This window comes from Ornithodoros turicata, chromosome 2 (assembly GCF_037126465.1).
Source record: "Ornithodoros turicata isolate Travis chromosome 2, ASM3712646v1, whole genome shotgun sequence".
Taxonomy (NCBI): Eukaryota; Metazoa; Arthropoda; class Arachnida; order Ixodida; family Argasidae; genus Ornithodoros; species Ornithodoros turicata.
Window position 1 is genome coordinate 90,525,607 of NC_088202.1, and position 12,267 is coordinate 90,537,873.

The 12,267-nt window shown below is 46.9% G+C and overlaps 1 protein-coding gene across 1 annotated transcript in view; it reads left to right on the plus strand.

Annotated features, from left to right (window-relative positions):
• LOC135385761 (trypsin-1-like) overlaps positions 1-6,778 on the plus strand; it is a 52,885-nt gene extending 46,107 nt beyond the window's left edge. The window contains exons 4-6 of the mRNA XM_064615258.1: positions 2,544-2,724; positions 3,513-3,658; positions 6,587-6,778. Coding sequence (XP_064471328.1) covers positions 2,544-2,724; positions 3,513-3,658; positions 6,587-6,754 — 495 coding nt within the window. The 3' untranslated portion in view covers positions 6,755-6,778. The remainder of the gene's footprint in view (positions 1-2,543; positions 2,725-3,512; positions 3,659-6,586) is intronic.
• Positions 6,779-12,267: the final 5,489 nt, after the last annotated feature.

Here is a 12,267-nt window from a genome sequence, read left to right on the forward strand (position 1 = left end):
ATCACTGTTCAGTAGGCTTAGCGTGGACCAATCAGGAGAATCAAAAGAGGGAGAGCCATTAAAGGGCCAGTGATCGGTAGGCTTAGAACACGCCACTCAACGCGAAGGGCCAATCGGTAGGCTTAGCGTGGACGAATCAGAGGGCTTAGAAGTCTGGAAAATGTGGAGAGTAATTAGTAGGCTTAGAATGGATCAATCAGCGGGGCGGAGCCGGCTAATTAGCATAAGAGGCGGAGCTATGCTCACCAATCAGAGATCAGCAGCCTTAGCATGCACCAATCAACGTGCAGTGGGCGGATCCAAGCCAACTAATAAGCACGAAGGGGTGGAGCTACGGTCACCAATCAGTGATCAGTAGGCTTAGCATGGGCCAATCACCGTGAAGGGGTGGAGCCAAGCCAGCTCATTAGCATAAAGGGGCAGAGCTATGGTCAACCAATCAGATGGCTTAGAATTGGTTGGGTTGGGTTAGAACTGGATTTTGGCTTACAACTGGGTTAGAATTGGTTTCTATTGGATTAGAAAAAGGATGTTCTTGTTAGCCTTTATTCCCTACTACTTGTGTGTGTGTGTAGTCATCAAGCAGGAGAACTACATATGGCTACCTTGTTGCTTATGTTTCTGTAGCTGACGCTTTCTTGATAATTCATATGGGTACGTGGCCTTCTGCGTATTCTAACGGCAAGTAACGGTACCATTTGCAGGAATCCCAGGACTGTGTATACTGCATTGCCATCAAGTAGAACTACCTATATGGAGGTAGTCACATTTACACCGTTTGTATTGGCAACTGTAGGACGAGACAAGCCCTTTACACCGATGCAAACTTCCGGACTGTTCCATTCCATAACAATGTCCTCTCCGTTGTCATGGCTCTCTCCCCAGATGTTACCCGCCGTAACCACGGTCGATACTCCATTAGCTGAGGTGTCCACATTGGATTGCGGACAACTGCTCACACTCTAAACTCTGAAGCCGGACAAACGCTTACCCACTTTGTTAACCACTTGGATTGTTGTGACTTTATTAGTCGCTTTCCCTAACCAGCGACACATACAAAGTTTGAGATATATCTGCATATCTACCAGCCTCGGTAGCCCACTTGGCCAGGCAGGGATGTTTTGGTTCGAGTTCAAAGGATGCCAATCAAACCAAACATGAAGACATTCTTTTACAAACTTCGTACGTCAACACTACCTGTCAAGGCATGGCTCGCGCATAAGGGCATATACGTGCCCTGGTCTGCAGACTGCAGGTTCTGCAAAGTTCCTGAAACGCATGATCACCTTTTCTTAGACAGCACAGAAGCCCAGTTCTTCTGGGACGATCTCCAGTATAAAGTTTTTAAAAACTCGATTTCGGCTTAACCCACACACCATACGGTTTCTCCCATTACACCCGAGGGAAACAGTCGGGTACGATATTGTCATGCTTATAGCCTTGTACTGTCTGTGGAAACTTCGTATGACTGACAGGAACGAAGAACCGTTAATGCCTCCTATGAAATACTTTAAGATAGAAATATCTCAACTTAAGCTGTGCCTTATGCGATGTTTAGAGCTGCCACATTGGTTGGAAACATTGTCTGATGCCCTTACGTACTTGTAAAATCGTTATGTACAAATTCAAAAGGTATTCAGTTTTCTCTTTAGACGTTTTGTAATGGCCCACGGCGTTGCAACCGTGTGACGTACCTGTACTTGTGTGTTTTGTTAATAAAAGGTGAAAAAAAAAGCCTCGGTAGCTCAGTTGGCAATGTATTGGCTTGAAGAGCTTGAGATCGCGGGTTCAATCCCGGTCGAAAGCGGTAGCAATGTGGGGGTAAACATTGCTTCCAGTATCCCAGGTGGTCGAAATTATCCGCAGTCCTACCCTGCGGAACGTGCAGCATGACGCCACACTAGGCTGGCAGACCTCGTGTGTAAACCTTCTCCAATTACCATTATTTTATTATGCCTTTTGAATTACGAATCATAAGTAGATCGAATAAGAAACGGGTAAAGATGTGCACGTATATAAATAAAATTCAGTAATACAACACCGAAAATTTACGCATCAATGGCGCTTTTCTTACGATTTTCTCGGGATCGCGGTGTTTACTAGGCCTAACAACGCCAACGACGAAACATTGTTTTCACATAAATATCGACACTGGAGCGCAATCTAAAGGCAATTTTCAAGATAGTTACAAAAGAACGTATACTTGCTGACCGAAACTGAAGCAATCTGCGGAAAAAAATTGTCATGAAATTCCCGTTTCGTCGTTCTAAGCTACGCCGCCAGAAAATTTTGGTGTCATGGCGCCCCCATAGAAAACAGCAACCAATGAAATGAGCTCAAGTTTGATTGACAGGCCGAACTTCTTTTTAGGCTCCTCCTATTTTGTCCACACTCATTTTTTTATACGCGGCTCTGCTCTACCTGCGGACTCAAGAGACTCTACTGGGAACAACATTGTCGGAGAGCCATCAACTGCAGTAACCTTTACAACCCATCAAGACGATAACGCAATGCGTCTTTAATGGTGCGCTCTTTCATTCCAGATCATTGTGCATAGGAAGTTCAACAAAGACACATTCCAAAATGATATCGCCTTGGTACGCCTGAAACGACCAATCAACTTCAGAAGGAATCCGCATTTGGTGCCCATCTGCCTCCCAGAGTCAGGAATGGACTTCAAGGGAACCTGGTGTATGGCTACGGGATGGGGCGATCTAAAGTACAGTAAGTATACATGTGACGTTCGGTTCATATTAACACAAGTAAAAGAAACAGAAATCCCTTCTTCGCTTATGACTATATGGTCACACTGTTTTACAGCGACAGCTGTTAAGGGCTCAATCTCGTGAAAGTCCTGTCCGTACGTCACATCGCCGAAAACACAGCGCGCCGCCGCAAGTGTTACTCTCTCTAGGCGCGAGATGAAGCGAAGCAACGCGAAAAAGGCGCGAGATGCAGATTGGTCATTTCGGAGAGTCATGTTGGCTCTGACATTGCCGTCACGTGCCTCCGAGGAAAAGTGGTAGCGGCCGTTGCCGCTTCACGTCTCAAGGCATATGAAGAGTCGCGCTCCACGTGTGTGTGCGGAGGTGAATAGCATCATTATTGGCAGTCTTAGAAAGTGTACGTCTGCTGAAGAGCTTCGGGCACGTCGAAACACCTCCTAGATACCAGAAGGCCGGTGCCCTACGTCACACAGGGAGGCCTGCTTGTTACAACTGTTGATGCTGATATGACGTCAATGAAAGAGCGAACACGAGAAAAGCTCGAAGCAGGTCGCAAAGCTCACGTGGGCCTCCGTGCGTGACGTAGGGCGCAGGCCTTTTGTTATCTAGGAGGTGTTGGTACATCGTGCTGCACAAGCACTGGCGTGACGCTCCAAAGCTGCAGCGATGAGGACCACGCAGGAGGCAGGGGCATGCGCGACAGGCCAACTTAAATAAACAGCTCTGTCGCTGTCGTTGATTTGATGCCACTGTAACTTGCATCATATTTGTCCTTTGTTTTACTAGGAGGACCTTCTGCAAAGAAACTCATGGAGGTGATGCTACCCGTGTGGGACCAAGGGGAATGTCGTAACGCCTATAAAGCCTACAACCAAGTGAAAGATAGCATGTTTTGCGCAGGTTACAAAGAAGGAGGAAAATCTTCCTGCAGCGTAGGTATTACAACATACGTCGCAGCCGTTTTCCAAGGTAGTCAGAGGGCAGTCTCTGCGTTCGATACATTGAAACCCCTAAAGCTCAACTAGGGGCAGTGATTTGCTCGAACTATTTCGAATACTATGCATGGCTCGGTTCGCGAGCGTCTTCCGAACAACATATGTTTGCGGCGATCTTTATACTGTCCACGCTGCGTCGAAGAATGGTTGTACAGTAAATGGCATAGCAGTAGCTGAGGCAATGAAATATAAAAGGACGAACACAACATTATTCCACCCAGTTGCATATTTCGGCACTTGCATTTGGAAATATACGTGTGTACGTGTAAAGGGAGAGTAAAGCAGAAAGAAGAATGTGAACGCTCTCGTCTCTCCGGTCTTTGTTCTCTGTCCAGTCTCTCTCTCTCTCTCTCTCCCTATTCCCTATCTCAATTCTCTGTTCTATTCTATGAATTAGAAGAACAGAAGGACAAACATCGGAGCTATTCTGAATATCTACTTCTACTGGAGGATGTGCTATCGGGCCGTTCTCCGTCTTTAGTACGGTCCTCGAGTCGCTGTTTATGGCCCAGCAGGGAGACTCAATAGCCACTTGCATGGCGCATTGTTCAACGGCCACAGCTGCTGTGCTGTGAGAGCAAGAGCATTGTCCGGATCCGCAATACGGAGAGGTCACATCCGCGTGAGGGCTGGAAGTGACTACTGCGTGCATGGTGCATTGGCGTCAACCTTTCTTCTGCAGATTTCACTGTTCAACAGGGCGATCTGACGTATAACTTGAGTGTGACCTCCTCTGCAAGAATATCCGAGATCCCTGAATGGGTCGATGGCATCTGTAATATGCCAGTCGGATGACGTGGAAAGCCAACAGAATTAAGGAAGACGGTGTAGGGCCCGGGGGTCCCCTTACTAGGACAGGGCGTGGAAGGATCGTGGTAGAACGCTGTGGCACGACAGAAACGTCGCCAGGGTGTTCATAAGGTCCAGGTCATGCATTCGATGCTTCTGTCACGCGGACGTGCAATGGCACTGCCGTTGGCATATAACCGGTTGGAGGATATGGGCTCCTTGGCGGACCGACATCGAATTCATAGAACTCCAGTACTGTCAGCCCATTTATATCGCCACACCAGTCCCCTCTCCCCTTAAAGGTATGTTTGAGCGTTCCAACGTTCAACACGTGCTGGTCAACGGAATAGAATGATTTCATGCTGTTGACTTTAAACAAGCATTACTGGGAACCTTGCCATGTCTGTGTCTGGAGACTTTTGTACGTCACTTTTCTTACGCCAAACTGCTCCTTACTTAGGCCTCATAAGGCACTCTTAATGGGGACAAATAAATAAGTGGTGTAGTCCACATCAAAACAAAAACTAACGCTCCCCGGAGTAGCTCCGATAGGGAGAAATTGCCGTCTTATGTGCACGGACACCGGCACATCGTAATACATGGAGGATTGTATTGCATATTCAGATCATGCGAGTGCTCAGCTGTGACAACATACTAAGAAAGGAAGGCATATTGTGAGTGTGGAGGGTTCCTGGGAAAATGGTCCCCGATAAAATAGTAAAAATAGAGGGATGGTCCAAGCCGGCATTGGAGGATAAAAAATGGTCCGGTGCCTGCGATGATATCTCTAAACTACGTATGTCGATATGTACGAAACGGAGAAACAGGAACGGAAAGAGAGAAAGGGGAAGAAATAAGAGAAGCCCACAAAATTCATTGCTTTCCTCTGAGGGTTCCTCTATATGGTTTAGACAGCCTCGCTTTGCGGAATTACGCTTCAGAGAAGACGTTTCAGCTTAGTGAGTTTCGTTTATGGTAGCATGCTGGCAAGCAAGCAGGTGGTAAAAATAGGCAATATATATACAGTTACCAGTCCAGACCACTGTCTATTATCCAGAAAATCCGACGAGCTGCTGGTGCCTGATGGTTGCTTCGGGAGACCACACGACTGAACAATGGCCATGCAGTAAGCTCTGACGCTTTACAAGTGAATTTTGTTGTCGCATGATTAACGTTGTCGGGCGAAGACATGGCAAATACCAAAGCAGGTCATCAGTATAGCACAGTGACTTCTATTTTTTAACGGAGCGAGAGGTCGTTCACGTACTTGGTATTTGCATTAAAAATATTGTGCTCCCATTTGCTCGTTTCACGGGTAGCAGTGATTTTCCTTTGACGTCATCTTCCCCGAAGGTTCTTATGCAGAACGAATTAAAAAAAATTCGCAACCTGGTGCGTTTTCTTCAAGAAACTGGCCTCGCGGAAAGACCGCTCTTGTGCACCTCTCATCCACAGTGCACCTTCGTCCCATCGGTAACCTTCATCCTGCCTATGCCTCACTTTGAACTCATCAACTCTCTTGTCCCCCGCCTTTTTTTTTTTTTTTTTTGCTGTAGTCGTGACGATACCTACTCGTCTGCGGCCAACAACGGCAAGCTACTTCGACACAATTGAAAATGAAATATACTTGCAGTAAATATGATTTATGAATATGATAGATAATTGTGGGTCGTCTAGACTGGAATCCTCAGACATTACCGATGAGTAACGGCTGCTATCCCTCCCCTGCATCACGATATAGTTGCCGCAACTTTAGTTCGCTGGAACGGCGTTCTCCAGAAGGTGGTCTTCATTCTCTATTCTCTAAAACTCCATTCCATAAAACGAGTCTTTTGTCGCTAAAATGTCACTCTTTGAAACATCTTTAAAACGTAACTCCCTGAAACGAGGCTTAAACCTAGGTGTACCCTAAGGTTGGGAACCTCTCTGTCTCTCTTTCTTTCTTTTTCATCAATATATACACAGCCTTTTTTTCCTCTATTGCCAACTGTGACATTCTTTTTCGGAACCGTTTTCCCCCTCGAGACAGTTTTCTTTTTTTCCTGCATCCAAAAATGGACCATGCTTCTCCCACAGGGTGACTCCGGAGGCCCCCTTCAGTGCTCTTCCGACCAGAAGACATGGTACCTGGCTGGTGTGGTGTCGCATTCAGTGGACTGCGCCATGCCTAATACCCCTACGGTGTTTACAAGGGTGTCTTCGTTTCGAAGATACATACTGTCCGTAATAAAGAAATACGGTTAATAAACGATCCGTATTCTGACGGAAGGTTCTCGTTGTATCGTGCTTGTCTAAACGCTATTCCGTAAAACAGCATTCACCGATGACCGTATCCCAATGATGGGTTGCTGGGCGCTGTCATAAGGTAGGGCACTTTGTGAGCCCAACTAACACAAAAAAAAAAAAATAACAAAAGGAGTAAATTGTGAAAAATACGAAGCGAGACGAGGTTTTTTTGGTTGTTAGGAGAATTTTGCTCCGGTGGAACAAACCTTTTTCGACAACCTTTCAGCTACACTTGATGTCACTCGCTGCAATGTTGTATTCGTTATCAAAAGTAGGTAACAGAATACTGCTACCCGCTCCTCCACACAAAAGTCGCGCAATACTGTCCATATGGTGTTACCAAATAAGAGTACCACAAATACATCCCGCTATCTTCCTGATACTGTACCAATGAGGTCTCCGACATTCTAGAAGGCGGGAACTACAATTTTCAACATATAACGAGACAACTTTTACGTGCATAAAATTATCAACAATTGAGTAGATGAACCAGTACGGACCTGTACGGTACGAGTATGAACCAGTACGGTATAGATGAACCAGTATGGAGCAGTACGGACCGACTTGTCTCGACGATGTCGAAGCTCGAGCTGCACGGCGGTGACCTACAGGGTTATTCTAGCAAACGTTACACATTTCGATCGCACTGTAAAAATAGAAGACTAGGTTTGGCCCATCCCAAACTTGGCAGACCGATAGCCATTTATCTGAAGTTTCATTCGAATTTTTTGTAAGCGCTATTGTCATGTAGAAAGAATATTAAAAATAAAGCAAAATCTCGCCCCATGCATTTTCAGTGGCCTATCCCACACAAACACCGCCATTTTTTCTTGTGTATGCTTCACATTCACATCACTTTCCACAGGTAGCGCTGCTTACAACGATGTCACATGCCGGTTCTGACGTTATGCACCAATCGTCTTGTTCCAGTCTTGTTCTGTATGCTAGTGCCACCTGTGTGTGGTGAAATGAAACTGAAGCGCACAGAGCAGAAAATGGCAGCTTTTGAGTGAGATAGGCCATTGAAAATGCATGGGGCGAGATTTTGCTTGATTTTGAATTTTTCTTCTACAGGACCGTAATACTCAGAAAAAATTCCAACAAAACTTCAGACAAATGGCTACCAGTCTGCAAAGTTTGGTGCTGGATGAACCCAGTCTTCTAATTTTACGATGCGATCAAAATGTGTAACGTTTGCTAGACTAACCCTGTAGATGTCACCGCCGATTTTAAGAGCATCTACGTCACCGTCTAGGTCACCACCGGGACGAGTGGGTCATCGGCTTGTTTCCAATGTTGCACACACCGTGGAACCTTTCCTTCCAGGGTTCCTCAGAACGGCCCTGGACGTCTCGTGCACAACAATGCTGAATGTCCTTCAAGTATTCATTAATGCTCTGAATTATTGTCGTAATTTTAACCCTTTACCACGGAACGCACAAACACATCGTGGTTTGCCACAACCTTGGCCTGAAAACGACCTGAAATTCTGACATCTCCTCGCCAAGAATGGTACGAAACACTTGATGTCGTAGGCCAGTGTTTCCCAAAGGTCGCAGCCCTCAGGAGGGCCGCGGCAGATTCAGTGAGGGATGACGAAGCAGCTGCAGTTTTGGTAGGAGAGTTTCAGTTTTCGAGTACTATAAAACCAAGCATGTTCTCTTTTCAATCTGTACACTTGGCATCTGTGCACCTGACTCAAGAAAAGATTGGATATCTGGAACAACAAATGGACTGGATGGACTTACATACTCTATTTAATCGTTTTCTTGTTGGCAAGAGACTGGCGTTTTATGTGTCGTTTCCTTCTCCTCTCCTTCTCGCAAGATATCAACTCAAATTTTGTATTCGTTGCCGTTGATATGTTCCACGGTCGTTGTGTTTAGGGTGGCTGAATAGTAGCGCCCTCTGAGGGAGCTAGTGTTCAGGCATCTTAATTTTGGAAGACTCAGAACTGCAGAAATGTAGCAGAAATGGTTGCTGGCAGAACCGGCAGGACTGATTCGCCAGCTGATTTTGCAGATACGTACATAAGGATATAATTATAGAAGTAACTTTTAAAATAGAAAAATCACTTTTTCAAATTTTTACCAAACTCGATGTACTCTACTCCTAAAGGCCCACCTTAAGGCGGCACAAGCAAGCTTCTGCGTCGATGCATTAATTAAATTTCGTTAATTAGCTTTTTAATTATGAAAGATAGGGGACTGACCCAATGAGAACATCGAATCCCTTGGGATCACTGGTAACATTACCGTTTTCAGAACAAAAATCGAGAGAGAAATAGAGCGAGGAAATGTCCTAGAAATAAGGCGATCTGGTGGTCATGATTCGACGCTCAAGTAGAACCGCTCCCGTTTTCCTTTCCTCTGTATGAGGGGGAGGGAAAACGCTGTCGCAGCGCACCATCCGCAGAGGAGCGTTTTCCCTCCCCCGCATACAGAGGAAAGGAAAACGGGAGCGCTTTTATTTCGAGAAACGGCCACCAGATCGCCTTATTTCCATGTCCTTTCCTCGTGCTATAACTGTCTCGATTTTTGTTCTCAAAAAGGTAATGTTATCAGTGACCTCAAAGGATTCGATGTTCCAATTGGGTCAATCTCGTATCTTTGATAATTAAAGAGTTAATTAACCAAAGTTAATTAATGCATCGACGCAGAAGCTTGCCTGTGCCCTCTTAAGGTAGGCCTTTACGTGTAAAGTACATCGCCTTTGATTAAAACTGGGTGATTTTTGTAATTTTACAAATAGCTTCTACAGTTACAGCCTGTATACTCACAGTATGAAATTAAAGTAGCCTGTGAAATTTTTTTGTCATGAAATCCCCGCTTCGCTGTTCCAAGCAACCACCTCCATGATGGCGAAATTACAGAGAAACGAACGGCGAGTGCTGCTTTGGAAGTAAGGACTGTAGATGAACTGATGGCAACACGATACCCCCCGGCATAGAGAGAGAGTGTACGTATGGCGCCACGCGCGTTTGCAGAAAGGAAGGTTATCATTGCCGCCCTTTTATCAAACGACAAGGCGCCAGTCTCCCGCGCAGGCGCCACACCACTTGCACGTAAATGCTGGTTTAGAGTCCGACGTAGTCTTCGCCCATCGCCGCCCGCGTTCCGCGGCCGACAGCCAGCGTTCGCTACGCCACATTCCTCAACCTACAGGTTTCATTGTGCGCGTTAAGTAGCTGCTCTCTTACTCATTCTTGGGCACTTCGAGTTCTGTGCTCCTGGAACAGCTATTAAACGGCACTTCGGTTCTTGAACACGCTCGCTGTGCTGCTGCTATTCCCTTTCTCTTTTTTCTACTCTCTCTGCTCTGCTGCCGCCCCACGTCCTACGTTTTCTTTCTTTGCTTTCGTGAAGAGGAAAGAGGGGGTCATGTGACGAAGCACGATACCACTTTTCGTGGACCCTGAAAAAGCTGGGGCGTGAAGAGCGCGCTCGCGTACGAAACTCGGACTATGAGCGTAACCACTTAACGGTTGGAGTGCCAAACACTCGCGCTCCGGAGCAGCCACTTAACGCGCCCATTGTTTGACGCGATTCGGCCCAGCGCAACGAAAACATTACCGGAGATTTTCACATTTCGTAGTGAGAAAACAGTTATACCTGGCAACTGTACCCGCGTGCTGGAATCCGACTAAAGACAATCCGTGTTCGCATCCTTTGCATTGTTATGTTTGTACTACTGTAACACGGTTGGTACCCCCAACCATAAACACTGAATTGAAGAAGAAAGTCGCACGTCTTCCCAGCTGTTCTCCTTCTTTTGCTTGTCTCTATAGTCCATCCGTCGTGTATTATATAGGCACGGGTGTTCCTGAACAGTTTCAATCAAAAACTCAATGGGCGACACCATGTTGGGAAATGCGAGTCCACCGAGCCCATGGCATGCACAGCTCGCTGACCACTGCCAGGTGTAGCGCATTGCTCTACTCCGCCGACGGTGGCTGACGTAGTCGCGCGTTGCCGCCGCGCCGCGCTTCGGCGAGTGTCGTCGAACTGTGAAGTCAGTAGTATAGAATAATACTGTATAAGAACCGTGCTAAACAACGACATCCTTTTTCTAATCCAAGATGGCTGATTCTAATCCAATTCTAAGCCAAACTCCAGTTCTAAGCCAACACAATCCAGTCCTAAGCCAACACAATCCACTTGTAATCCAACACAAGCCAAATCCAAAGCCATCTGATTGGCAGCCATTAGCCCCGCCCCCTTCACGTTGATTGGCCACCACGCCACTGATTGGTCAATCGTAGCTCCGCTCCTTTATGCTAATTAGTTGGCTGGGCTCCGCCCAGTTCACGCTGAATGGCGCGTGCTAAGCCCACTGATCATTGATTGGTTGACTGTAGCTCCGCCCCTTTATGCTAATTACTCGGCTCTGCCCACTTCACGCTGATTGGTGCACGCGTATCGCTGAGCACAGCTCCGCCCCTTTATGCTGATTAACCGGCTCCGCTGATTGGTCCATTCTAAGCCTACTGATCACTCTCCACATTTTCTAAGCCCTCTGATTGGCCGTCCCCCGTTTAAGCCTACCGATTGGCCCGTTCTAAGCGCACTGATTGGCTGACTAAGCCCCGCTGAACATAGCCTTCGCCAGATATAGCGCATAGCGCCCGCCAGATGGCAGCGACACCGCTGTGGCTTTATCTCAGATGTTCAAACTCACCTATCTCTTCATGCCCATGCTAAGCCACACCATAATGGCTGACGGGTGGACTACTGAACATAGCCATCACCGGCGCCCGCCAGATGGTGCGCTGATCGCTCGGCGGTGGCTTCAGATGGTTCTAACTCAATGTCTCTATCTCATGCATCCAAACTTACCTCGTGCCTAGGGTTGCCACCAGGCCGGTATTATACCGGCAGGGCCGGTTATTTGCTCGCTCTGCAGGTTGCCGGTAGGAAGGTGATACCGGCAGCCTTTTGCCGGTATTTGTGGCTCAACACCTTTTATAGGGGTTTTTACGGGGTTTTCCTTTGAACATTCCACTACAGCTTGAATAAATCTGGAGCACAGACCCAACTCCGTAGTCACCAGTCATTTTCTTAGTTATTCATTATTATATCATTGTTGTCTTCAGCGAGTACGCTCGTTCTTTCTCTCTCTCTCTGTATACTCTCCACCCCTCACCCACTTTCCCTTTCCCGCGAACATTTCCTCCTTTCCCTCTATTCCACCTCCTCTCCCTCAGCCGGTATTTTGAACTCCGAAAGGTGGTAACCCTACTCGTGCCACCAGATGGCGTGACTCAGGTGCATCAACTCCGCGCGGTTCCGCTTCGAGGCGTCACACGAGCGAGAGAACTTCGTCGAGATGTGCTGCCACATATTGCGCTCTCGTATCACCGCAAACAAGTTGCGGGAAATCATACGCGAAATCTTGGACGAGTACCTGTCGGCTTACAGGGAGCAGTCACTGCGCGAGCTTCAGGAACTATGTCAGGAAGAAATAAGAGTCCT